The 26,964-nt window shown below is 35.6% G+C and overlaps 1 protein-coding gene across 1 annotated transcript; it reads left to right on the top strand.

The window, feature by feature from the left end:
• Positions 1-11,988: 11,988 nt before the first annotated feature.
• Positions 11,989-25,839, top strand: LOC131048156 (disease resistance protein RPS4B-like). Its single transcript, XM_059213063.1, has 10 exons — positions 11,989-12,186; positions 20,269-20,424; positions 20,509-21,079; positions 21,165-21,310; positions 21,399-21,978; positions 22,080-22,246; positions 22,332-22,911; positions 23,009-23,263; positions 23,390-24,022; positions 24,117-25,839. The coding sequence occupies exons 5-10, from the start codon at positions 21,640-21,642 to the stop codon at positions 25,671-25,673; spliced, it is 3,531 nt and encodes a 1,176-aa protein (XP_059069046.1). The 5' UTR covers positions 11,989-12,186; positions 20,269-20,424; positions 20,509-21,079; positions 21,165-21,310; positions 21,399-21,639; the 3' UTR covers positions 25,674-25,839.
• The last annotated feature ends 1,125 nt before the right edge of the window (positions 25,840-26,964 follow it).

Raw genomic sequence — 26,964 nt, 5'->3', positions numbered from 1 at the left:
TTCTTTGAAGCACTTTTCTTAATATCTTTTTGATGAAGATCTAGGTGAGTGGAGGGCTTATTACTTTTACCCCCAGCCAGATCCAATTTCAGAGCTATCGAAGAACCCTCCCCCCCAACCAAATTTACCTCCAAACCAGAAGAGTGTCCCAACTGGACCACTACTGGCTGATCCATCTCCATATGTTGGCTTCCAACCACTTATAGAGCCTGGGAAGGGTCCTCAATCACTCTTTTTGGAGCCCCCCTGAAGCTCCTTGGTGCAAAGGGGTAAACCTCGAGTTCACCTCCTACTGGCTAAGGTCATCCAAGGCCTCAAATATGTTAAAGGTATCCTCCTCATGTCTCTCCTGTAAGGGCCTCTTTTGTCCTCGATTCATGTTCTTTGTCTTAACTGAGACAAAACCATCAACACTCGCACCCTCGACCGTCATAGTAAATTTTCCTTTATCAGCTCCATCTGGGCTATGGGCTGGCCTCTGAGGTTGGTGCTCCATCGGTTTATATCTAGGACACTTGCACTATAAATGCCCATACTCATGGCACATATGACACCGAAATGGTAAAGTCTCATAATCTAACTTCTGAACCCATGAATAAGAACCCGCACACATATCTATAGCATCTGGTATAGGTTTACTAAGATCAATTTCAACACAGATATGCGCAAAGGTCATTACATTTCTCCCCAGGGTTTGTGTTGAAGATCCCGCTAGCTTCCCAAGCAGTGCAACAAGCATCCAGAGCACATCCCCCTGACAACATTCCACTAGAAAGCATGGTAAACGAACCCATACTGGAACCCTATTCAAGAGCTCCTCCAAAGGGTTAAACCCCACATGCCAAGGTTTGATGAACAACCCCACCTGGTTGTAAAAATATGGGCCTCCTTCAAAAACCCTATTGTGATCCTTCATGCAGTTGAAAGTAACCATAAAGTAGTTGTTTGCCAACAACATAATCTCCATTTCCCCTTCCGGAGCCCAAGTCCTCTGCACCTTGTTTTCCAAAAGCTACAAGGAAACCCTCATTCCCAAAAACTTGCAATATAGCAAGTGTTTTGAAAAGTACTCAATGTCTTCAACTATCATCTCTGGAGGAATAACCAGCCTCGGCCTCTCACTGCATCTCTCCAAGCAACCATTAACCTTCAAAATGCGAGAGCTACCAGCACTACCAGACCCCGAATCTGAGGAGAAAAGGTTATTGTTAAAAGTCTTCATGCTCTGGGATGGGGATATTGAGCCCACTGCAGCGCGAAAATCCATGGCGAGTGGTACCTTCGAGGCCTCACCGCTAATACTCGACATTAGATCTCAAGAAGAAAGGAACCCACACCCCAAAGGGGCCCGCTAGAATGAACGACACCCAAAACTCCACCCCTCCCAATCACCCCTAGGATGGAGATCCAACTGAGGCCCCCAGCCCCACTAGAAACCCTCAACCTACTTGAAAAAACTCCCAAGCCGCGCAACCTACACACTCCCGCAGCCCACCGCACGACTCCCCTGCTCCCTCGGCTATTCCTCGCACTGCACAGACCTCCACTGCGCACCCCTGACACCCTGTACGCATGCTCGATCACAAGCTAGGGCATCAGTGCCCTAGCTCGGCCCTCTGCAACTCTCGCCCGAGCGACTCCATTCCCAAAGGGGTCATATTAAATCAATTAGTTCATATAAATCTTATTAAGTTGCACCAAAAGTGGATGTTCAATTTATTGTTTATGATCTTTGAATCCTTTGAAGATTTCAATTATTTGTAGCACTATAGTTGTGTTTAGTTTTAAGAAAAGAAATTAGTTACATTGAGATCTATCTGCTTGCGCATTCTTTTATTCCTACTAGAATTTCAGGATGAGGATTTATTAATTACCAATTTACATTAATTTCACTCTCCTTTTTTATTAAAAATAAATTTTTTAATTATTTAAGTTATATGTTCTAGATCAAATATAATGTGATGAAATGATCAATTACAATATAATAATTTTACTTATGCAATCCATCCCTTTATTTTTCCTATATTGACATTATTTGATACATTTATCAATGTATAATAAATAAATCTTTTTAATTAACTCATACTAATATAGTAGTGTATTTAGTTCTATTCTTTTTATAATTTATTCAATCCAATTAATGATCTTGGAAATAAATATGAGATGTTGGCACTCACATTTTTTCATTTCTAACATTCATTTAGCTTTAATATTTATGTTTAATAAATATTTTAAAATAAACATGTTTGACTTAACTACTAATAAAATTGTTTTCAAACAATTGATATCAATTGTGAGTTTCATTGGATTTATGTCATTTTACAATTTAGATTTGTTTAGAATGTTTTTTTTAACAATTCTACATGACTTTAGAAATACTTAGATGATGTGGAGGAAAACAAACTATTAAAAATGTTGTTTTGTTCATCTATTGTATATTCAAAAAAATTGTTTACAACAAATATAATAAATAAAAAAATTTCATTTTATATTTAAAAAATGTTTGATAAAAATTTCAAATTTCTCAAAAGTTATTTAGTCATGAGGCTTCTAGATATTTAAGTATAATCAAACACAAGTGTACACATATGATTTGTACTTGTACAATATAATTAAAAACATGCATATATATATAAAGTATAATCAAACATGCACGTATGATCAAACACAAACTGTATAAAGTATAATCTAACGTGCACATGATATAATTTGAATACATAGAAATATAAAATAAGTCCAAGAATAAAAGCTCGATATAAAGTAACTCTAAATACATAGCAATGTAAAGTAACTCTGAATGTACCAATGCGTGCACATTCTAGATGAAAGTTTGGAATACATATATAAAAAGATAAACATATGAGCTATAAAGTGGCAAATCAACATGCATCATGTCGGCCACGAACATAGTGACCATCTGAGTGAGAGTCTGGATGTCCAATAGACCCCTGCAAAAGTAGAATTTATATTTAAATATTAAAAATATATCTGTATGTATGAATCTTATTTAAATAATCAAATAGACTAGTAAATTAAAATATATTGTAATACACATGTACAAAAAAAATCCATAACTAACCTATCCACTAGCAGGTGTATCATCCAAAGAATCTCCCCTAGCGATCCTCAAAACTGGCAAAAAAAATCAACATCCCCAAAACGCGTCCTCCCGTCCCTTGATGTCCTTGTTCCTAAAACTTGGGGTAACATAGAGAATTTTAATTATTTTGTAGGCTAGATTGATAAATTCATTCTCTACATGTGAATACCCATAATCCTACAATGTTCAACCTCTTGAATTCTTACCATTGATGTTGTTGACATCGAATTTGATATAGGCTACATTACCTCTTATTATTCTCAAACAGTCAATGAGGAACTATTGCATTGCTCTGGTCAATGAAGTCGTTGTTTCTTTTAGATGGACCTCCCATATGTTTTTTTTTTTTTGCATATTAACAAAAAACCTATGGTTTAAAGTATCCTTTTCAGAATTATCATCAATGCCATTCACTTGTGTTTCTTTGTACATCTGACACTATTGTTTTAGTATTCCAATTTTGATAATCAAACACTTTACGTTTCATAAGAATCCATATTGAATTTGTCCACTCCCAGTTAGCACCATGTCAAACTTGTGTGTTAAAGGCACCAAGTGTCATAGGTTTACCTCCATTACAACCTTCCGTGTGTTCAAAGTAAATTTTGAATAGCCTGGATTTGTTAATTCTCTGTAAACTCTATTTCCTCATAAACCTCATCTAGTTAAAAAAAGTGCATCAAATCTATTTTATTTTAATGATGCTTTCATCCAAGGATAGTATTTTACTGTTATGTCAAATGAATAGTCAAAGAAGGAACCATATCCATTGCTATAGACATAAGAATATACCAAATCTACCTAATTTTGATATTACACACTTTGAGACAATAGAGGAAAGCCACAATATCAAGCTTTCCTACTCCACCAAATATTGATCTAGTTCTTGCCTTTTAAATGCCTTCAAAAGATACCATTTATCTACCATCAGTAGGAACCTTTGTACTTCCTTTATTCCTTAAGTTGTCCTTAATGCCCTGTACTTCATTGTCATCTTAGTTGTCTTAAATGATTTCATGATATCTTTAAGACTACATTCATTTGGCTTTACTAAGGTTGTCACCATTCCATTACAAACCTCTAACCAAAACTAGAATATTGACTTTCATTTCCTCGCTTTACTATGTTATAGACTATCAAGGCTATCATGAAGGAAGCCTTTTGATATTGTCTCAAAAGCACTCCTTTTCATTACTACAATCTAACCACATCAATCTTCACTATAGATCTGTTTCAATCCACTTAATTATATCATAATTTGAGCATTTTGCTTTTAGTTTTCTTATGTTTTGCACAAAAAATATTTCAAATCTATTGTTTTTATTTGACAAAAGCATAATACTCTTGCTTGTTGATCATAAATATGAAGGTTATAACTGTTGAAAAGCATATCCGATCATGACTGAAGTAGGAAGTCTACCACAATTTTGGTTTCTTTGTTTTGCACGAAATAATTTTGTTGCTATCTTTGTATGTAGTTTCTATTGTGCATTTATCCGCCTTCAGAAACAAAGTGTGCAACTTTGGAATGATTGCATACAACTATGGAAAGAAACTGTAGAACTATAGAATGAAGTTTTCTTTATCAGGCCCAATCGGACCATGTGCCAATTTGAAGATTTATTGAGCTTCTTTGTTATAATTATATATAGAGTGTGCCATTCATAGCAATTTTGTCACTTTCTACATATGTATGATTGTTATAAGTATTTATGTGTAAGGTAAGAAAACTTGAAGATATTGTAAGTGAAACGACCCATTTTATATGAATATACAACAATAATCTAATAAGATGAGCTCCAGGTTTCAATAGAAATCTTGAAAAGCTATAGAGAGGATTTGATAAGTTCCAGTTTTTTATTAATTTTAAAACCAATATTGAGAGCTACATTCATTTGGAGACTAATAAACAAATACAAGGGCACCAAGCATCCAAAGCAACTATAATGCAACCTCTTACAAGTTTACTTTTCTTCCTCAGCTCAATATTAGGATCATAACATCACCTTAATGGTTTACATGTCTTTCTCACGTCACATATCTTCTATTTTCACTGTAATGTCTCACTTATTGTTTCATTCCTAGAGAAGTTTTATCCATAGTGAAAAGCTTGGCGGAGGCAACATTGGCAAAATTGAATTGCTGCTTTACAACATTGCTTCACTTTATGCCATTTTGATTTATGTATGTGGCATTTAAAATAGTTTTGCTTTTGTCCATCGTATTGAATCTTGTTTAATATTTTCATTAAAAAAATTATATTGATGTTGGATTTCTTACTTCACTTTATGTCATTTTGATTTATGTATGTGGCATTTAAAATAGTTTTTCTTTTGTCCATCTTATTGAATCTTGTTTAATATTTTCATTAAAAATTATATTGATGCTGGAGTTGTTACTATCTTTAAGTATTTTTTCTATCTTTTTCCCACATTAACAATTACTGTTGACACTTTGGATTGCTTTTATTGAGTATTTGCTTATTGCATTAGTAGCCAACTTTGATGAAATCAATGCTTTAGATGATAAGCTTTGTGTAGCATATTGATGGTATTACTAAAAGATAGCTCTTTTCTAGTTTTGAAGCAATAACTTCTAAAAAATTGATTGTTGCACATAAACAAAGCTTTAATACATGCTCACATGTATACTAGAAGTAAAATTCATCTTTTTTAACACATAACAACAGACTCTAACATGCACAATGAGATTAGGGAACACACTCCCTTATTGAATTAGTGAGATCACCATGTCCAAGTATTTCCTTGCTATTTTTAGCAATTGGCAGGGACTCCTACTCTAAGAGAGCTCTTGTTATATTATTTATGATTTTTATCATTATATTAATATTTTTATATTATTATTGTAAAGAATTTATTAATATTATTTTTTATATTATTATGTTTTAATCAATATTATGTTATTATTATACCATCTTGTTTTATTCGTTTATTAGAGTATGATTATGATATTTTATATTACCATTTTGAGATGTAAATTAAGTTACATGTGATTTTGATTTTTAAATTAATGGCGATGTATTGACTCATTACTAAAGTCAATTTACACATTGGGATGTAAATTAGGTGTGGTTTTGTTTTTTAAATTAATGACTATGCATTGACTCACTACTAAATTCAATTTTCACATCTTATTTGTCTCTTCAACATATCATATATCTTACTATCTACATAACTATTGCACCTCCTTTTGATGCAAGTGCTAGTATTAATATTTCTTAAGATAATAATAGTAACCATAAAGACAAATACAATTCAAATGAAAATTTATAAATTTATAATATTTTTATAAAAAAACATTAAATATGGGTGAAAGTACAAAGTTGTGTCACACTTTTATAAAGGAAATGGTTAATGCTAATTCAACTTTTTAAATTAAATCAATTGAGAGTGAAATATATGTTTTGAATTTTGAAATGATGTAAACTAATAAAATTTATATTCTTTTGTCTATTTTATGTTTGTAATTTTAAGAAAAAATTAAAAAATTATTTGAATGTAGTTTTTTATAAAGTAAACACTATAATTTAGTTGTGATAAAATGCTGAAATTGAAGTTACACAAGCTGCCACACTTTATTTAGTAAATTTTATCTTTCTTTCTTCAATTTTTTTGTGTTTATTGATAACTTGATTCTTTAGTGCATGGATATATATATATTTTCCAATAACTTTGAAAAGTTGTGTGTTAAAATATAACTCTTTCCAATTCTTGCCACTTTTTTTCTTAATTATTCATCTAAATTAGAAAAGAATCATATCATCTTGAAATAGATTCTTTTCTCTAGTGCATCATATTTTTTTTCAAATTTTTAAATATATTTTAATATTTTTCCTTGAAAAGATAGTCAACCTTATATTTTATATTTTAACGTTGATTACCTACTTTCTAAGAAAAATGAAATATAAAATTTTAAAACTAATTAAATTGGTGAAGTCACCTATAAGCTGAACCTGCCATTGCATCTAAAAGTGCATCCAGTCTTTCATGTCAGTCAACTAAGACCACAACGTGCTGACCTAGATGACCCAATCCGCAATATACCACTGTGTGGCCTAACCAACGTGGTAGACCAACCCGACCTGGAGGTTAAGGAAGTGTTAGCTATGTGGAGCTGAGGCTATGGAGCCAAGGCGTATAAGGAGTTCATGGTATGGTGGCAAGGTAAGCGGAAGGATGAAGCAACTTGGGAACGTGTGGACTCTCTTTGGCGTCATGAGGAGAAGATGTTCGAGTTCTTCTAGGGGAGCTCGACCTGCTTTGCCTAAGTGAAAGTGAATTTAGCCCCAGGGCGACCCGACCGACCCATCCAACCCGTTCGTCTTAGTCCGTAATGCTCAGACTTAGTCCGATTTCAATCCGACTTGGCGGATCTTTGGGTGCCAATGGCCTAGAATAAATCCTAAGTTGCTGTCTCGACCGAGCTTGAGCAAGATCCTCCTGAAGGCGGATCGATGGCCACAATTTCAGCATTCAGAATCATTGCCCCACTTGGCCACGATACCACTCCAGATTTTGCGAAGGAATGTCTCATTTAATGTTACACAACCCCTTTAGTGTGACCAAGCGAGCTGGGCGAGCGCATCGCTCCAACTTCTGATTGGATGCTGAGATTTCCACGTTCGGTCGTGCACCTGAGTCCTTCGATGGTCCCGACAAGCAGGCGTATGATGCAGAAGGATGTCTTATTCTTGAAGCTTCGTGGGATTCTTTAAAAGAAGGCGATTCTTAGCACCGTTCATTATTATTTTGAGTTGTAATTTTGAGCGAGTTTTTTGAGTGCAGATACCTAAGTGCTAGTTGGGTGCTCTTGTAAATATTTACGTGGTAATTTCTTGAGTGAGGGTTGTTCTTGGGAATTCAAGTTGAGTGACTTTCTACATGGAATGTAGGCAAGGCTTGATGCCACCATGGGGGTTGCTCTTGTAAATATTTACGTGGTAATTTCTTGAGTGAGGGTTGTTCTTGGGAATTCAAGTTGAGTGACTTTCTACATGGAATGTAGGCAAGGCTTGATGCCACCATGGGGGTAAAATAATGTATAGGATTTTCTGTGTGTTCAGGTATTTTCGGCTAAGCCTAACCTGCATCACTGGGATGAGGGCTTTGTAAATTCTGTGTGCCAAATTTTATCAATAGTATCATCTTTTGCCCCAATCTCATGTGTTCTTGTTCTTTCTATGCATTGTTGTTCGAATTCTGTAATCTGAGGTCAGATCTTGAGGTGGTTTTTGTGAATTCTGTAGTGTTCTTTATTTTACTGTGTAAAGTGCGAACTCCAAATTTTCTGTGCATTGCATGTTGGAAGGCGTAGTCAGAGTTGTACACTCCTCGTAACCCCTCTGGGCGAGTAGAGCCACAAGGTCCGTGCCAAAGGCGGGTTTAAAGCTCAGCCCCCTTACAGGATGTGCCAATACATGGGGAGTTATAAGGAGATAGCAAGGTGTAGGGTGTAGGGTGTAGTTAAAGGGGGGTGACAGTGGGTTATGATATGTAGGCTAAGATGGGGTTGGGGTTAGTGAGGGTAGAAAGGAAGGTGAATTAGGATAGGATCAGGGTACTAGAAGGGTATGCGAAGGAAACAAAGGTGGGTAAAGAATATGAGATGAGGTTAGAGGATGTAAGGAGTGGTAGTTATGAGAGGTATTATGAAGTGGAAGATAGATATGAAGTGGGGTAAGATGGAATGAAGGTAGGTGAGGGATATAAGGTATAACGGTGTAGGGATGGGAAGTTAGAAACTGGGAGGTATTGGGGAATGAAGAGATAGAAGATATAGGTGAGATAGTAATGATAGGTGAAGGCTAGGAAAGGGAAATGGAAGAGGTGAAATGAGGGAAGGGCTAGAAGATGGAATGAAAAATATGAAATGTAGGATGGATGGAGAATGGGAGAAGGTGAAGTGGAAGGATGAAAAGATGGAAGGAAATGGAAATGGGGGGAATCGGGCTTGGGCACCCATTGGCAGTGCTGGGAGAGGTAGGTCGGAAAGGGCAAAGGAAGTGTTGTGCTTGGCTTCATCCTAAAGAGAGAGAGCCTTGACTTGATTAGCTCTTGACCAACTACATTTCTTCAAAGCAAAGGTTATTAGCAAAGAATCTACAATTATCCTAAAAAGAAGGAAAAATGTGGGTGTCACAATTTGCAATGGGCGATGTGTGAAAACGTCACAATAGGTGGCTAATGGCCTGCAGAACCCCTTATGCCTACAATTCTCATCAATTACGACTTCAATTTCACTCAATTCCCAGCCGACTTGATCTACACATAAGTATTTTTTAACATATATACATAGGTTAGTTTAAGTGTTTTTTTTTTCAATTTAACACATCTAAATTGATCGAATATGCAAACTATCTCTAAACTAGCTGGCAAAAAAACATGTCATGCTAATGAAGGTACAAATCATGGTTGTGCATGGTGGTGAATAGTATGTATTTCAGCAACAATTATCAACATGAAGAACCTTTTACCTTGTACCCGGTAGCGATTGTATGATCCATATATCTTCTTGGGTTCATGCCATTGAATCCACTTTTCTTTTAATGGGTCTTCTAATGAGACATGATCTTACTTTTGTTTGCATCATAGTCAAGAATATCCCGACGAGCGATTATGAACTCCAAAGTTCGATTCGAATCTTAGAGAAAAGATACAAACTCAACTAGATGAATGGTTACAGTTGTGTTTTGAAATATACACCGGGTTGGAACCTCTTATTAGTTCCTGCCATTGAACTATAATGGAGGTGGTGCGTTTAAACAATGGTTAGTAGTTCCTTTTTGCATGCAATCAGATTTGTAAATTTTGTTGGGATAAATTGCTTTTGCAATGTCTGGTACATAGAATAGATCAAATTTTAGCTGTTGATAATTAATTTTTTATTTTGTCAGATTCAGATTGGTGGAGAAATTGGCACTAACAGATTTCATAGCAAGAGAACGCACAAACCCACATGCACCAGCTCTGAAAGGACAAACTGCACTTCTCTGCCTCATTCTGCATCATGCTCTGTTTGTGATTGGGCCTTGATTTGGTGACTGCATACAGTTAGAAACATGGTTCCAGTGAGCTTCCTCAAAATGAACTCCATTTGAGTCCCCTTCAAAACACCTGTCTTTTAACATGACAACCAACAGTTGGGCGAGTTAGGGTTTTTGTGTGTTGACAAATTTACATATTGGCAGTCTCTGCATGTAGAGATGGTGTGCACATGCAATATGTGGACATGTAGGGTCGAAGATTATAAGGCCCTCCCATACTACTTTTCTCCAGAGGCTCCGATAAATGTTTGAAGGGCCGTAGATAGTAATGAGCAAAGAATAGAGGGAGGCGGAGGAGGGAGATGAATACATAATCCCTGGCCAGGAACAACTTGATTGAGAGGTTCGAATTGGGTTCAAATTCAACCCCTGCTTGCATATCCGCTCAAATCGCTAATGGCTACTCACTACATTATGAGTAGCCTCATATTTAATCTGGAATATGTTATTTCTTTGAGCAGCAAGACGGAAGTGCCGAAAGCAATGCCCTTCAAGACCAGCATCCATAATGATGGACAAGCTAAAAAATTTGTTGTTCTAGATCATTCCAACAATCTACCAGAAATCATCTAACTGCATCTCTATTTTTCCCTCTCCCTATTTCTCTTTTCTTCAAAGTCCTTTACCTTGGCTTGACCTCTTGAAGATGCTAGCAAAACTTCAGTCACAAAGATCTCGCTATCTAAAAACCGCTGAGCTACTTATCTCCGTCATGACCAGCTTTTCCCATGAATCTGTAGCGCTTTTATTATTAATTAATCTATTAATCAGATCTTTAGTAATCTTTAACTAATAACCAAAATAGGGTATAGATACCCATTGAATATTAAAAGGGTATAGATACCCATTGAATAACCAAAATATCTCAGGACCTCAAACACGCTCTTTGACACGAAATATTAGAAAAGCTCGGCCGGCTTGTAGCTTTAGACACTTATGCTATTAGAAAGGATGTGCATTAAAAACTCTTCTAATAATTAGTCATATATTTTTATTGCAAAGAATTATGTGTCCTCAAACAAATTTAACAAAACTAAAACCAAACAGAAACTACTTCACTGTCCTGTAGCCCTTGTTGCTAATGGTTTTGCAATGAAGGAAAAATATGTTTTATATTTTTGTTTGCATTATTGTCACAATACTTCAAATAAATTATTGTCACAACATTTTAAATAAATTATTGTCAGGATACGTCAAATAATATTTTAAACTTTTTTATGTAGATTTTAAAGATATACATGTTTGTTTTTAAACTTTTTTATGTAGATTTTAAAGATATATATGTTTGTTTTTTAAACTTTTTAATGTAGATTTTAAAGATATATATGTTTGTTAGACATTGTTAAAATAAAATCTGACAAAAAATTAAAAACTTAAGAAATCAATATTAATGACAATTATAAGAATCCATTACGCTTTAAGAACCCATTACACCATGAGATCTAGATTCTTCTCCAGACAACTATAAGAAGTTAAGAACGAACTACCACCATGGGACCCTATCCCCTGCCGTCCAAATTGTTCTCCGGACAACTATAAAAGTCCACCGTCACCATGTGACCCTATCCACTGCAGTCCGTAAAAGTCCACTGTCACCATGTGACCCTCTCCACTACAGTCCGGATTCTTTTTCGGACAAGTATAAAAACTCACTACCACCATGAGATCTTATACACTACAGTCCAGATTATTCTTATATTCAAAGTTGTCCGGATGAAGAAAAGCAATATTCTTATATTGAAAGTAACAACTCTATAGCTAATGTCCTTGTAAATTCTATGGTACGTCGGCAAATGGCTAGAAACGTGTCTGCACCTTCACATAACTTTCCTTCGTTCCTCACAACTTTCCTAGCCTGCCTTCCCCTTTTTCACTGCAGAAGCCGTTCTTTGTTCTCAAGAAATTCGCTTTGTTTAGATCTAAAACTGAAGAATTCATTTAGTTGGTTTAGGAGTAAGATGGCATCCAGACTCTTCCGCTGCGCCAATACGAGTGAAAAAGGAGGCTAATGATGTAACAAAAGGTACGTAAATAGTTTTTACTCAAAATCTGTGTTTTATTACCTTTTTCATTTCCCTTTACGGTCTTTGTATAATTGAGGAGGAAACTAGATTTAATTTTCTTAGGGCTCTCACTACGGTCTTTGTGTAATCGAGGAGGAGGAAAGTAGATTTAATTTTCCTAGGGCTCTCACTAAATATGATTCTGCTCATAAAATGCTCAACGGTGTAGCATTTAATTTGTTGTTGGTTGCCATGTCATATTAATTAGTTCTGACAATCAGTTTTATACTGAAGAAATGGGAGGTTGTCAAACGTCACCAAGTTCAGGTTAAAAAAAGAAAGTCTCTCTTTTATAGCATCGTTTTAGATTTGTTCAATTAGAGGAAGGGTACTAGTAGTGGAAATCGTTATATGTCGAAAGGTCAAAAAGTGGTCATTTCAAAGTGTCTACCCATATATGAACTCCTTTGCACCAAAAGTAGATAACTCAAAATTTGCAGTAGTAGTGGACAAAAGTCCCCGTATAGATCATTTTTTTTGACATTTTTTTACTATAATTAGCCCATTTGTGCACCACTACTGGGACATTTGTGCAAAATTATCCACTATTGGTACATGTGATATTCATTAATGAACTTTCCATTATCAATTTGTTGGGCTCCTTTGCAATCTAGTACCGGGGGGTTGGGTTGACAAAAAAGTGTCCACTATTGGAACTATGTCCACTATTGATACCCTTCCCCTATGGCAGAGAAGATGAGACTAAGGTTGAAATCAACTACAAAATTTATGTGATCATCCATTTTAAAATAATTCTAAAAACTCTCAGCAAATATTTTTTAGGAAGCCCTCCTTCATGAGACACCATCATAATTAGTTATTATAGCCATACAAAAATTAAGCATTGTAGAAACAGAAAAAATATTGTTATTATTTATGTTTATCTAATGGAAATATGATATTTTTACATCAATTTGTTATTATTAATTAGATATAAAGATTAAAGATAAAAGAAATTCAAAAACTAAGAGGTTATATATGTATGAATGATAAAAAATTAATAAATAAAAAATCATAAAAACAATTAATTAATTTTAAAATTTAATATTTGAATATTAATATAAATAATATTTTAATAAAAAATTAATTCTTTTGTTTGGAAATAATTGCTATTTTGAATCTAGGGACTCAAATCTTGGTTAAGGTAATTGATGCTTCTAAACATTCTTGATGAATGTTCTTTATCTCAAATTTCACTTCATAGATTGACATACAAGTAGAGCAAGAATAAGGTGACAATGTCTTGTCTATTTAAGCTTCACTCCAATCTTTTGCAATTTTGGTACACTTCTAATTTATATTATGTATAGGAATATGCGAATATAACTAGCATAAGTTTTAATTAATTTATATGATTATTTAGATAATCTTATATAATTAGTTAAGATTGTCTAAGTAGTCTTCATGATATAAATATGATATGTATAGGAAGTAGTGAGTAATAATTAATTATATATACATTAAGTTTAATGTTTGTTGAAAGTTTATAATGGTTTCTTGGTTATTATTATTGAATATTTGCATTTTATTTTTATTTAAAGATAAGCTAAGCAGTAGCATGGGGACCTGCCTTTAGCATATAAATAAGAAAATTTAGCAACAAAAAAATTTACACGGTCAAATCCAGAAGAATACAAACAAAACAAAATATTAATAAGAATCTAAGAATTTGACTCATAAACAACATTATGTTAGTCAAGGCCACATCCCTTTTCCAAACCGATAAGAATAGCAAGATCTTCAATCAGATAGCTAGTCCAATGACCTTCATAAATGGAGAAAAAGAAGTAGACAACATCAAAGCTATCTCTCCCAAATCCTCCAATCTTCGCATGACCTGAATTTCCCTTAAAAGAGCCACCAATATTAATCTCGAGGACACCAATTGGGGGGTATCCACCTACTTGTTCTCTAATTTTTCCTTGGGGGAAGATGATGCCCATAGAAGAGGAAGATCACCCACCATTTTCATAGGCCCATGCTCTGCAACATTTCAAATTCACTAAATTCTCCAAAGGAGTAAACCATTCACATTTAGCATGAATAGTCTCTTGAATCATACCTATAATATTTTTCCATAATTGTTAGACTAACATAGTATTTCCCTAAAAAATTATATGATTAATTTCCAACCAAATGTGTCGAAGGATGTATGAGGGCCCAATACTCTAAGCCACCTATAAAAAAAAGCCTTGGTGAGAGGTCTCCCCAAACTGGACTCCAAAAATCAACCATATAAGAGACTAGTATACAAGCTTGCTTCTAGATTCCCCACCAAAGATGCCAAATATCCTTAAGAATGGGAGCATTGAAAATGAGAAGAACATTCCTCATCTTTTCCATTGAGAAAACAAAAAGAAAGTCCTTGAAAACCCTATTTTCACAAGTTATTCCAAGTAAGACATCTAATATGGCTTACACTTGACAAAAGAAAAAAGTTGCATTTCAACCATGACACTTATTCCACACATTCTTCCATTGTGAGATATCCTCACCCTCATACTTTTTTTGATCTAATCATTGATATCCAAAGACTATATAATACATTTCTCTAGGGTTAAATGTACAAGCCAAAATATCGCCTTTCCACAAAGAACTACAAATTATGCCATCTATAATTTAAGCTAACTCTTCTCAGTCTCTAATTGAGCCCTCCTTTGACCATTCAAAAGATTTTTTCCACTTACAAACTTCCACTTGCCCCAAATACTAGGAAGCTTTGAAATCTTCAACCTGGAACCACCCAGCTTTCAGGAAGATCTAACAAAGGGTTTCAAGGTGAGGATATACAAAAATAATAGGGGAAAATCCATCCCAAGTATCATACCAGAAAAGAGCCACAAAGCCTCTACTTTAAATTCAAAAAAGACCTTGCTTGATAAGAGTTTCACCCCTCTTCACGATATTCCAAAGCATAGAACCCTTACCCAACGAATTGAACCTAGGCTCATTTCTATTTTCCACTCCTTTCAAATACTTAGTAGAAAGAATTATGGCCCAAGATTGTTCCTGGGTATTACACCATCTCCAGTAGAGCTTAGTAGCTAAGGCTTTACTAGTGATATTTTCCTAGTGCAGACCCAGACCTCCCTTTTGCTTTAGCCTATACATAATCTCCCATTTGACTAAAATCCACTTTGACGAATCTTGATTACCAACACATAATAATTTCCTTAAGAGAGCATTCAACTCCTTAATAAAGCTTGCAAGAGCCACTTGCACCAACCATTTATAAATGGGTAGAGCATAAACTACCAGTATCTCAAAAGAATCACTCTCCCACAAAAAAGAGCCACCTAGATGTTTAATGGCAAACCGTCCCACAAATATTTTTTATACATTATTCCAAGTCTCCCTAGGCAAGTGACTAATTAAGAGAGGGATACCCAAGTATATGAAGGGTAAATATTAAATTTAAAATATAGGCATACGAGTGATCCTTGATTGAATAAGGGGAGGAGTGTTGAAGAAAATGATAGAAGACTTTCCTTAATTAATCTTCTGACCCAAAGCCGACAAATAGATATCCAAGGAGCCTTTGAAGTTGACCGCTTCTCGAATTTGAGAAACACCCATCAAATTAGTATCACCCATAAACAATAAGTGTGTAGTGGAAGGTAGGCTTGAACATCCCAACCCCACCGAAGAATAACTCCTTGATTCACCTAGGACTTAAGGAATCTTCATAAGTTTCCAACCATCAAGATGAATAGATAAGGGGTCAAAGGGTAGCCTTGCCTTAGGCCTTGAGAAGTACCATATAAGTCAGAAGGCTCACCATTAATTAATGTCGAATAGGAAATAGAAGTAACACAACTCATCACCCAACAAATCCATTATGAACCAAATGCAAACGTTAGAATCACTTTTTGGAGGAAAGACCACTTGACTCTATCATAAAATTTGGCCATATCTAGTTTGATGAACATGGCCTTCTCCTTTGAATTATCCATGGAGTGAATTACCTATGATCACCCTATCCAATATTTGTCCACCAACCACAAATCCACCTTAATCTTCAGGAATAATACTACCAAGCAAAAACTTAAGTCTCTCCCCTATAACCTTTGACATGATCTTGTAAACCACATTACAAAAATTAATTTAGGCCTAAATTGGTCCAAGGAATTATCTATCTCTCTCTTGGGGATAGAATTCATATCTTTCACCATTTTCTTGTTCCCGTGAGATTCTTGCACAACCTCTAGTAAATCAAATTTGCTAGTCTCCCAAAATTCCTAGAAGAATTTCATTGAAAATTCATCAGGTGTAGGGGTTTTACCTTCTTCATTTAAAAATAATCCTCTCTAGCTTGTCCAATGAAATGGGTTTGATAAGTGACTCATTTATCTCATTAGTCACTAAGGTAAGAATGCAATTTAGGACTAGATTCTCATCATGCCTTGCAAGGGGATAGTCCTTTGAGAAAAAGCAGAATAGTACTAAACAAATTCCCTTAAAATATCTCAAAAAGAAGATAATTGGTCACCTTGAGAGGAAACAATTTAATAAATCATATTCCCATGTCTTCTAGCCTTGATAGAATTTAAGAAAAAAGACATGTTCTTGTCTTACTCCTAAAGCCAATCAATTCTTGAATTTGATTTCTTGTAGTTCCCAATTTGCCAGTTATTTTGCAATTTGAGATTCTTCCTTCAAAGACTCTAAGTGAATCCATGGTATCTATTCTTTTAAGTGATTTTATCAAGTCGATTCTGAACAACCACCTTTGCTAAATAGATTCTCCCAAAACAATGTTTATTCCTTTTCTTAAGCCAATACTTCACAAACTATAGCTTTTTGACAAATGAGAAAGTAGTCATGTCATAAGAAGGCCCACCTCTACTCCACCAAGTAACCAGATAGTCTTGTAGGAGAGGCTCATGCAACCACATAAGCTAAAATTTTAAGTTAGGTTTTTTTAGAGAGACCAAAATGTGTAGTAGTGAATTTGATAGGTCAATCGTCTGACACTATTAAATCCAAGATATCTAAGTTGATGATCCAATTATTCCCACGCCAAAAGATGGAGACAAGAAATGTGTCTAATCTCTTAGAGATAGAACAAATTCAAAAGGAGGATATTATTCTTAAATAATAAGGAAGATGGCTCAATTATATTCAATCCCCCTTTTTTTCCAAACTTATTAGAGTATTTAAATTTCTTGCCAAGATCCAAGGAAGTAAAGGAGCCAAGTTTTAAAAATATCTTATATGAGATTAGAATCGAGACTTACCATGGAGATCGATCATAGCATAAACTTTAGAAAACAAGAAAAAATTCCCAAAATCTAAGCTAGAGATAACCATACATAAGGAAAACCAACTATAAATCTACCTTAATAAGATGAGATTTTTTTAGAATCCCACAAACAAGCAACACCCCCAACATTGCCCCGAGCACCAAAACATTGACATTGACCCTTCCACCATAATTTAGAAGCAATGTTGGTCATACCTTCCATAAACAACTTGGATTCAAGTGAATTTAAATAACATTTATTGAATGCGCCTTGATCAAATCTTGAACAACCTTTTATCTAGGGCTCCATCAAAGTTACGCTCCATCAAGAGGGATTGGAAATAGAAACAGTGGGCCCTACTATCTATAGGCAACTAATCTAGCTCCGGAAGGTAGGAGAAATAAACTTGCCATCTCATTTCTCAGAAAAGAAATCTCTTGCCATAGCAGCCTTCTCGCGATTATAGGGGGTGCTCTTCAACCCCCTTACATTCCAAAAGAGAATTATTATTTTTGAGAATTGGAGAAGTGAAAATCAATGGGCTTGATAGACTCTGATTCTACCAAATTCTCACCCATTAATTTATCTTATCTTGATCTTTCTTCCACTCCACCTTGGGAGGCTTCTCAAGAGCTCCTCTTTTAAGTATTTTTTTATTGTAACCTAAAGTAGGTGGAACTTTATTATCTTTTCTTGTATCCATATCCTCCAAAAATTGGGCATTGACCATCAAAGCTAAATCATTAACCAATTTTGTATTTTCCATTGGACCTTGAAAACAAGGAGCCATAAGATCTTGATCTGTATCCATTTGTGCTACTAGCGAGTCAACCTTCAAATTGGCACATGCTTGTCTTCCCCCTCAGAAGCCTATTGAAACAATTCAATCAAACTAGTTTTAGGAAGAAATCCTGTCAAAGCCATTTCATGTTTATCAAAATCTAAAAAAACATCAAATTTATTAAAAATATCCCTACCTTGTCTGTCCTTAAGGGTGAACTCTTATTTCCTCTTTCCTTATTTTGATACTTCATAGGCATGAAGCCCTCCTTATCTATTTCCCCTTTCAAAATAGGGGATTTCCCTTTTTCCACCTTAGACATTAGATGAGATGAACCATTCACATATGCCATTAACGAAAGAAATTTAGGACACTTCCTTGTACATGCTCGTACTCGTGGAAAATTTGACACTAGAATGTAAGAGATTTGTAATCCAATTGTTGAATCTAAGAGGTGGATCCAAGATGAATTTCCAAAGGGTTTGTAAAATACTATTTAAATCAATTTTAATGCAAATACAGGCATAGAAAATTACTTTTTTAATCCAATGTTTGTTGTGATAGAGCCACAAGCTTGCTAAGGAGCAAAGCAATCATGCGAAAGATGTCGTTTCTCTAGAACTCAAGAGGGAATCTAAGGAGATGCACCCAAACAAGCATCCTTGAAGGGAGATCTTTTATAGGATTAAAACCAAAACACCATGGCTTTATGAATAGACCAACCTTGTTGTAAAAATAAGGCCCTCCCTCAAAGGCCTTATTGCAGTCCGCTAAACAAGAGAAAGCCAACATGAAATTACTATTAGCTGCTAACATCATCTCCATATCCCCCTTGGGCTTCCATGTACAATAAACCTAGGATTCCAGAAAAGGGTAGAGAAATTTGAATGCCCATAAATCTTCATATAAGAACATGATTAGCCAAATACTGAACATTTTCGTCCACTGAATCTAGTTGGATAGCTAAAAAAGGTCACTCTTGTCTCCTTTCAAGGCATCCATTTACCTTCAAAGGATGGGATCTATTGTTTTAGGGAATCCCTCTCTAGTTATGGCACAATTAAATGAGATCCCAACATTTCCTTGTAGGGAGGACGATGACTCACACCTATTCAAAGCATCATGAAATGTCATATTAGCTTTAACTCCAATATTAATATCAAAAATTATTCTTACCAGTAGATAGAAGAAAAAAGCCCTTGTTTAGGGCACACCTTGCACAAGCAAACCCCTCTCCTAATCTTAGTAGCAACAAAGCCCCCCCAACGCCAAACTAGTCCACACAACAACAATCGATCACATAGCAAGAAAATCATAAGATAACAACAAAGAAAGGAACTTGGCTAGTGTCGACATGCCCTATCTTGTGTAGGCGCACATTGTCCTATAAGCACACATTCCCACATAGCCTTCCTAGACATAAAACCTCTGCATTTATCCAAATTTGAAACAAATTATATTTTTATTTTGTAGACACCTTATATACACATTTAAAAAATAATTTTTGTTAAGTTTCTCAAAATTAAACTTGAGGAGTTCACTTAGTTTTTTACTTTTTAGGATTTGATCATTTTGAAAGTTGAAAAAGAAGACATAAATCATATAATGTTGTCTAATTTTTATCAAAATAATTTGTAAAATATTTACAAAGAACAATATTTTATAAGAAGCACACTATATATATATATTAAATATGATTACTTAATATTTTATTTTATTTATTTTTTAATCTCCTCATTTCAAAAATAAAAGAGTACTCGAAAGCTATTAAACAAATAAGAAAATAAAAGAGTACTTCAAAAACTATTAAACAAATAAGTACATCAAGCTCTTGCACATTTATTGTTTTATTTTGAATTCCTTAAGTTCCATATAACTATTAGATTAGAGGAAATATTATAAATCTAGGTATCTTGTAATTACACAGCGCAGAGATATATATGGAAGTCTTAGGAACTTGTCTTCGCTATGTTTTACCCATGAATGCTCATTATCTCGCTCCAAATTGTTGTGTGAAGAAATGCTAGCTAAACACTCCCAATGGATCGAACCGTCACTGCTCAGATGAAGAAATTAATCAGCGGGGAACATACTCAAGCTCCGCGTTGGACCAGGGAGACTGCAAATTTTATACACACACACGATTCCTCTCAACACAACAAGCCGATCCGCAGGTGAGTTACAGTTTATTTGAACGTTTCTGTTTTTCTCCTAAATATGAACGCAACTTTAAACTCCCTCGTTATTTCCATTATCAGTGAGCATGGACAGAAGTTTTTGGCTAAAGATGTATTTCTAAGCCACAGCAGTAAGCAGAAATATTTTGTTAGGCAGCTATACAGAGACCTAACAAACCAAGGCGTGTCCTGCTTCTTTGATGAGAATCGTGAATGTTTACCAGTGGGAGAAGATTCCATAGTTGAAGCCATTACGACATGCAAAGCAGCAGTGTTGCTTCTCTCTAAGGATTTCCTCGAAGAAAAGTGGCTAATGCTTCAACTCTCTGCTTTTGTGGAAGCGAGAGACATAATCCGTACAAATCCCAATCTCAAAATTTTACCCTTCTTCTTCCTGATTTCACCGGATGATCTTAAAAACATTAAGCCATACAACAAAATGTGGAAACAGCTGAGTATATGCAAGCAAACGCGAGCCAAATGGCACCACGCTTTGAATGCATTACGGCCAAGCAATGGGTTGAAGTTCAGTGAAGGTGATGATGAAGTGAAATTCAGAGATGAAATTGTGAAAGAAATCTGGCATATACTATTAAAATGCTCGCCAAGTTATAATATCCCTTGTAAGCAAGGACAAGTGCGAATGTGTTAGGTGGAAAAACCTCACAACCTTCTTCTATTTTTGTCATGTCTATATGCATAGGCTTATGTATTGATTATATCTAATCTCTCTACAGGTAGTTACAGATTTCTTCGATACTCTTCAACCCAATTTATTGCGTGACGACCCCACTCAAACGAAGAAATTAAGCAGCGGTGAATGTTCTCAAGCTTCAAATTTATGCTCAAAAGATTCTTCGCATCCCAACAAACCGATCCGCAGGTGAGATACATTCAACTTGAACTTTTCAGTCTTTCTCCACCATATGAATCCAATTTTATAACTCGATCGTTACTCCATTAATTAACAGTGACCGTGGACAGAAGTTTTTGGCTAAAGATGTATTTCTGAGTCACAGCAGTAAGCAGAAAAAATTGGTTAGGCAGCTATTCAGAGACCTGACAAACCAAGGCGTGTCCTGCTTCTTTGATGAATATAATGAAAGTTTGCCGGTGGGAGAAGATTTCCCCTGTCGTATAGTCGAAGCTGCTAAGAGATGCAAAGCAGCAATTTTGCTTCTCTCGAAGGATTTCCTCGAAACAAAGTGGGCAATGCAGGAACTCTCGGCTTTCATGGACGCTAGATACATAATCCGTTCAAATCCCAATCTCAGAATTTTACCCTTGTTCTTCCTAATTTCACCGGATGATATTAAAAATATTACGCCATACAACAAAAAGTGGAAACAGTTAGGGATATGCAAGCAAACGCGAGCCAAATGGCACCATGCTTTGAATGCATTAGGGCCAAATCATGGGTTGAAGTTTGCCGAAGGTGATGATGAAGTGAAGTTTAGAGATGAAATTGTGAAAAAAATCCGGCATATTCTTCCAAAACCTTCACCAAAATATCGTATCCCTTGTATGCAAGGACAAATACAAATGTGTCAGGTGAAAGTACCTCAGTATCCTGTTTTGATTTTATCATGCACATATGCGTAGGCCACGTTTATGCAAATACAAATGTATTTAAGTACATTTATTGGCTACAGGAGGTTGCAGATTTCTTCAACACTGTACAGCCTGAATTATTGTGTGACGACACCAGTCGACAGAAGAATTTATGCAGCGGAGGAAATCCTCAAGCTCCACGTTCAAACGGGCGGACTAAAAATTTACGCACAAACGATTCCTCCCGCCCCAACAAACCGATCTGCAGGCGAGATACATTTTATTTGAACATTTCTGTCTTTCTCCGCCATATGAATACAAATTTAAAACTAACTTGTTATTTCAATAAGCAGTGACCACGGACAGAAGATTTTGGCTAAAGATGTATTTCTTAGTCACAGCGGTAAGCAGAAAAATTTTGTTAGGCAACTCTACAAAGACCTGATAAACCAAGGCGTGTCTTGCTTCTTTGATGAAGATAGTGAGAGTTTGCCAGTGGGAGAAGATTTCCCCTCTCGTATATTTGAAGCCGCTAAGACATGCAAAGCGGCAATTTTGCTTCTCTCAAGGGATTTCCTCGAAACGAAGTGGCCAATGCAGGAACTCTTAGCTTTCGTGGAGGCTAGAGACATAATCCGTACAAATCCCACTCTCAAAATTTTACCCCTGTTCTTTCTGATTTCACCTGATGTTCTTAAAAATATCACGCCAGACAACGAAAAGTGGAAACAGTTGGGGATATCTGGCGAAAAGCGAGCTGAATGGCACCACGCTTTGAATGCAGTACGGAGAAATAATGGGTTGAAGTTCAGTGAAGGTGGTGATGAAGTGAAGTTCAGAGATGAAATTGTGAAAGAAATCTGGAATTTACTTCCTACACCCTCACCAAGGTATCATGTCCCTTGTATGCAAGGAGAAGAACGAATGTGTCAGGTGAAAACTCCTCACTGCCTTCCTTTGCTTTTGTCACGTATATATCCGTATTGCATAGGCTCGCCGCTCATGTATTAGTTACATATATTGGCTTCAGGAGGTTGCAGATTTCTTCGACACTGTTCTTCCCAATGAAAAGGGAATCCGTATCGCAGGATTGTATGGAATACCAGGCCACGGGAAAACCACACTTGGCAAGGCTTTCTGCAACTTCAAATTGGGGGATTTTGAAGGCAAAGTATGTTATCTGGAATTTTCTAGAGGTGATGCTTTCGAAAGAATAAAAGTTGCTCTGCAGTATCTTACTCACTGCCCTCCATCGCATCTCCAAACAATAACAAGCCAAGATCAGGTGAGCAATTTCGTTTGTTGTAATTTTTTTACAGGATTTTCTTCCTTCCCATATAGAATTCTGTATACGGCTAAATGACTTTAAACAAAGATTTGTAAGTATTCTGCATTTTCTAATAACTTACAGGCACAAGCTGAGTTGTATAAAAGAGGGAAGAGCCAAAGGGTATTGCTGGTTCTCGACAATATCTCATATGAAAGCATAGACGAAGTGAACTATTATGTTGAAGCAGGCTTCAGGGAAAATAGCTGCATCCTTTTGACCGCAAGAAGCGTAGATGTTTTAATAAAGCATTTCAAAATTGAGTTGCAGTCATGCATGCGCGTCCCAAGCCTTGAAGAGGACGAGGCCATACGCATATTATTAGAAAGGACATCTATAGAAGAGTCCACATTGAAGGCAACAGACAGAGCTTTTGCTGCCAAGTGTGCAAAAAGATGTTCGTTCAAAGAGGTCGGTTGGAGAGGTCGAACATTTCATCCCTTAGCCTTAAAAGCTTTTGGCGGCCACCTATTCAGTAAATACGGTTCGCAATTGTCAAAGTGGGTCGCTGAGATAAAAAGTTTGGAAGACCGATCCGGTTATGGTTTGAATGACTTGTTGGCTGTACTGGGCAAAGGTTTTGATGACATGTGTCCCGAATATCGAACCATATTCTTGCTTCTCACCGTGTATATGCTGCCCAATATGTCACCCCACAAAGTTACTGAGTGGCTGGCAATAAATTGCAACAAAGAGATCTTGTTTATTCAGAAGGCAGTGAGTTGAATATTTGTTTTTAAACCTTTTTAGTTTGTGATTTGGATGTTTTACTTGAAAGCCCCTTTAGCTCTTAATTTATATGTGGTTTCAGGTTGAGGATCTATGTAAAATGTCTTTTATTGAAGAATTTGGACCTGAAATTCACATACATGACCTATATATTGAATTCGCTGAAAGCAAAGCAAATGAAATGGGGAGATGGCTGTGGTGGAAGGGCGACCCACGTAGTACACGTGGGTTAATATCATCAGAAGGCACGGGGTTTGAATTGGCTAAGTTGGAGAAGTGCATGCATCGAAGACCGTCCCAGATTGCTCCCCAGGACCTTCAAAATCTATTGCTGCTTCAGCTGGTAGATGTGAAGAATATGAGCAAGCTTGACTTGAGCAGGATGGGCCGTCTCAGAAACATCACATTACACAAATGCAAAGACCTCACAACAATTGAAGGTATGGGAAATCTGCAACAGCTAGCGTGGCTTCAGATAAGCAATGTAAGTCCAATGTTTAAACTTCCTGAGCTAAGCAACCTCGAAGGTTTACAACATATTGAGATTGACATTGGTATCAGCCAGGTGCTCAATCAGCTGGGAGATCTTACCGGTTGTGTTTCTATGAGAGAAATTAACATTTGTTGTCCATCTCTCTTGGAGTTCCCAAGGTTAAATGGTTTGCCGCATTTGGAGAAAGTGGAATTTAGAGGATGCGATAAAGTGAAGGGCCCCCTCGACTGTAGAGGATGCATGGAGCTTCAAAGTGTTGTCCTCGATAGTTGCCTGCAGATGGATTCCTCACCGCTCCTCGTTGGATGTAAGAAACTCTCCAAAATTGTATTGTGGGGATGTGATGTGACGGCATGTCCAGAAATAGATGTCCCAAGTGCTTTAAAGACAATGAAGTTGTTAGTTTCATCAGAAGCTGCCTCGGCGCCCAAAAGTTTAGAGTCTTGTTACGGATTGAAAAATCTTCGACTATGGAATATGGAGTCTCTGAAGAAGCTTCCAAGTTTCAGACTTTTATCAGATTTGACTGTGCTGGAACTTTGTAATTGTGGTATAAGGAAGCCACCAGATCTTAGATCTTGTGTTTCGTTGAAGGATGTTTCTTTTTTCAAACTAATATATTTGGAAAGGTTTCCCAGCTTCTCCGGATTGACTAAGTTAAAGAACTTACGTTTGCATGATTGCTGGAGCGTTCAAGATCCTCCTGATATTAGTGGCTGCCATCAATTACAAGTATTCCATCTCGTCTTTAACGATGATATGAAAGGACTTCCAAACATGGGGGAGTTCCCAAAATTAGAGAAAATCAAACTGAGTTGGCATTCTAAGTACGAGGTTACTTATCACAGAAAGTATTCTCACCCTTTTGAAGATCCGAGTTTCAAAAACGAAAGCTTCCAGAACTTAAGTGATGCGGATATGTCTCTGCAAAGACTTGAATTCAATGTGGAAATTGTTCCGCAAAGTCTTGAAGGGGAAACGGTTCCGTATGGTCTTGAATTTGATGGAGATCTTCAATCTTTTGCAGAAATGGTTTCGCAAAGGGAACATTTTCCGTTGAGTCTTGAATTTAACAAGGATCTTCAATTTGTCTGGAGCACTATAGAGAAGAAACCTTTATGTGAACATGGTTCCGCAAAATCTTGAATTCGATGAACATGTTTGGAATATGCAATTGCTTACAAATTAGTAAATGATTGTTTAGATGTTTGTAGAAATAGGAAAAGTATTTATTATTGTAATGCTTTTATTATCATATCATGCGATCAAATGATCTAATGATCAAGGAATATAGAAATGGTTGAATATTGAAGTATTAGCATTTGGATTTGTAAATTGAATAGAATTCAAGCTTGTTGAAGTATTCCGAATTAACATTTTAAATTTGCTTACTACAATTTAGTGCAATTTATGTTTGTATGTTTTTAAATGTGTATTTGTTTGTCTTGACCATTAATCAAAGTGGTTTCAAAGTAAGATCAAGATCATGTCAGAGTTAGCTATTGAGTTGATTATGTTTGCAAAAGCTTAAAATAAAAACTGAAAAATTGTGGGTAAAAGACATTGAAGGTTTTAGGTCATTAGACTTGGAAAAGCCTATTCATAGTAGACAAAAGATTTTTACCAACCAAAGAAAAGAAAAATCAAAGGTCATTGCATCTCTTGTGAGAGATAAAGCTTAAAACTACTCTACAATTATATTGGAAATGTATAGAAGAATAAAATAAATGAATAAAATATGGGAGTAGATTTTTTACTTAACACAAAAAAATTGGGACTAACACAATACTTCTAGCCTTGTGAACTTCTATTTTTTTTATATTAACACAATAATAAAAACATGTTACATGTGATATCATAGATGTTGCGTTGATGGTTTAGAAACTAGGTGTATTATTACTAAAATACTGACATGCACTATTGTAGATGTTCCATTGAGAATTTAGAAAAGGGGCCACTTATTAGTAGACACTAGAATTAATGACAATCATTGCATTCCCTTTCTCTGTATAACGTTTCTTCACTCCATCACCATGTCTATTCAAGTGTGTGAATCTTCAATTTTCCAACTCACTCCATTTTGTCTCTCTACAAAAAATAGTTGGGATTAAAATCATATCGTCTCTCGAGAGACAATGTCTTTAGACCTCAACTATTGTCTCTCGAGAGACAATATGTCTTTAGACCTCAACTATTGTCTCTCGAAAGACAATATAAAAAAATGTATTAAAAAAAATAAACAATTTATTTTTAAAATAAATTGTGTAATTTTCAATCAAAATGTATTAAAAAAATAAACAATTTCTCTTAAATATTTTTTTGTGTAGGTTTCAACCTTCAATGTTTCCAAATAGCAAGAGAAGATTCAATGTAACTATTTTCAATATTTAATTTCTTACAAAACATTGAACAAAATACCATAACAAAATTATTAACA

This window comes from Cryptomeria japonica, chromosome 10, assembly GCF_030272615.1.
Source record: "Cryptomeria japonica chromosome 10, Sugi_1.0, whole genome shotgun sequence".
Classification (NCBI taxonomy): Eukaryota; Viridiplantae; Streptophyta; class Pinopsida; order Cupressales; family Cupressaceae; genus Cryptomeria; species Cryptomeria japonica.
The sequence above is the reverse complement of the archived record's forward strand: the minus strand, read 5'-3'. Positions and strand labels throughout refer to the sequence as shown.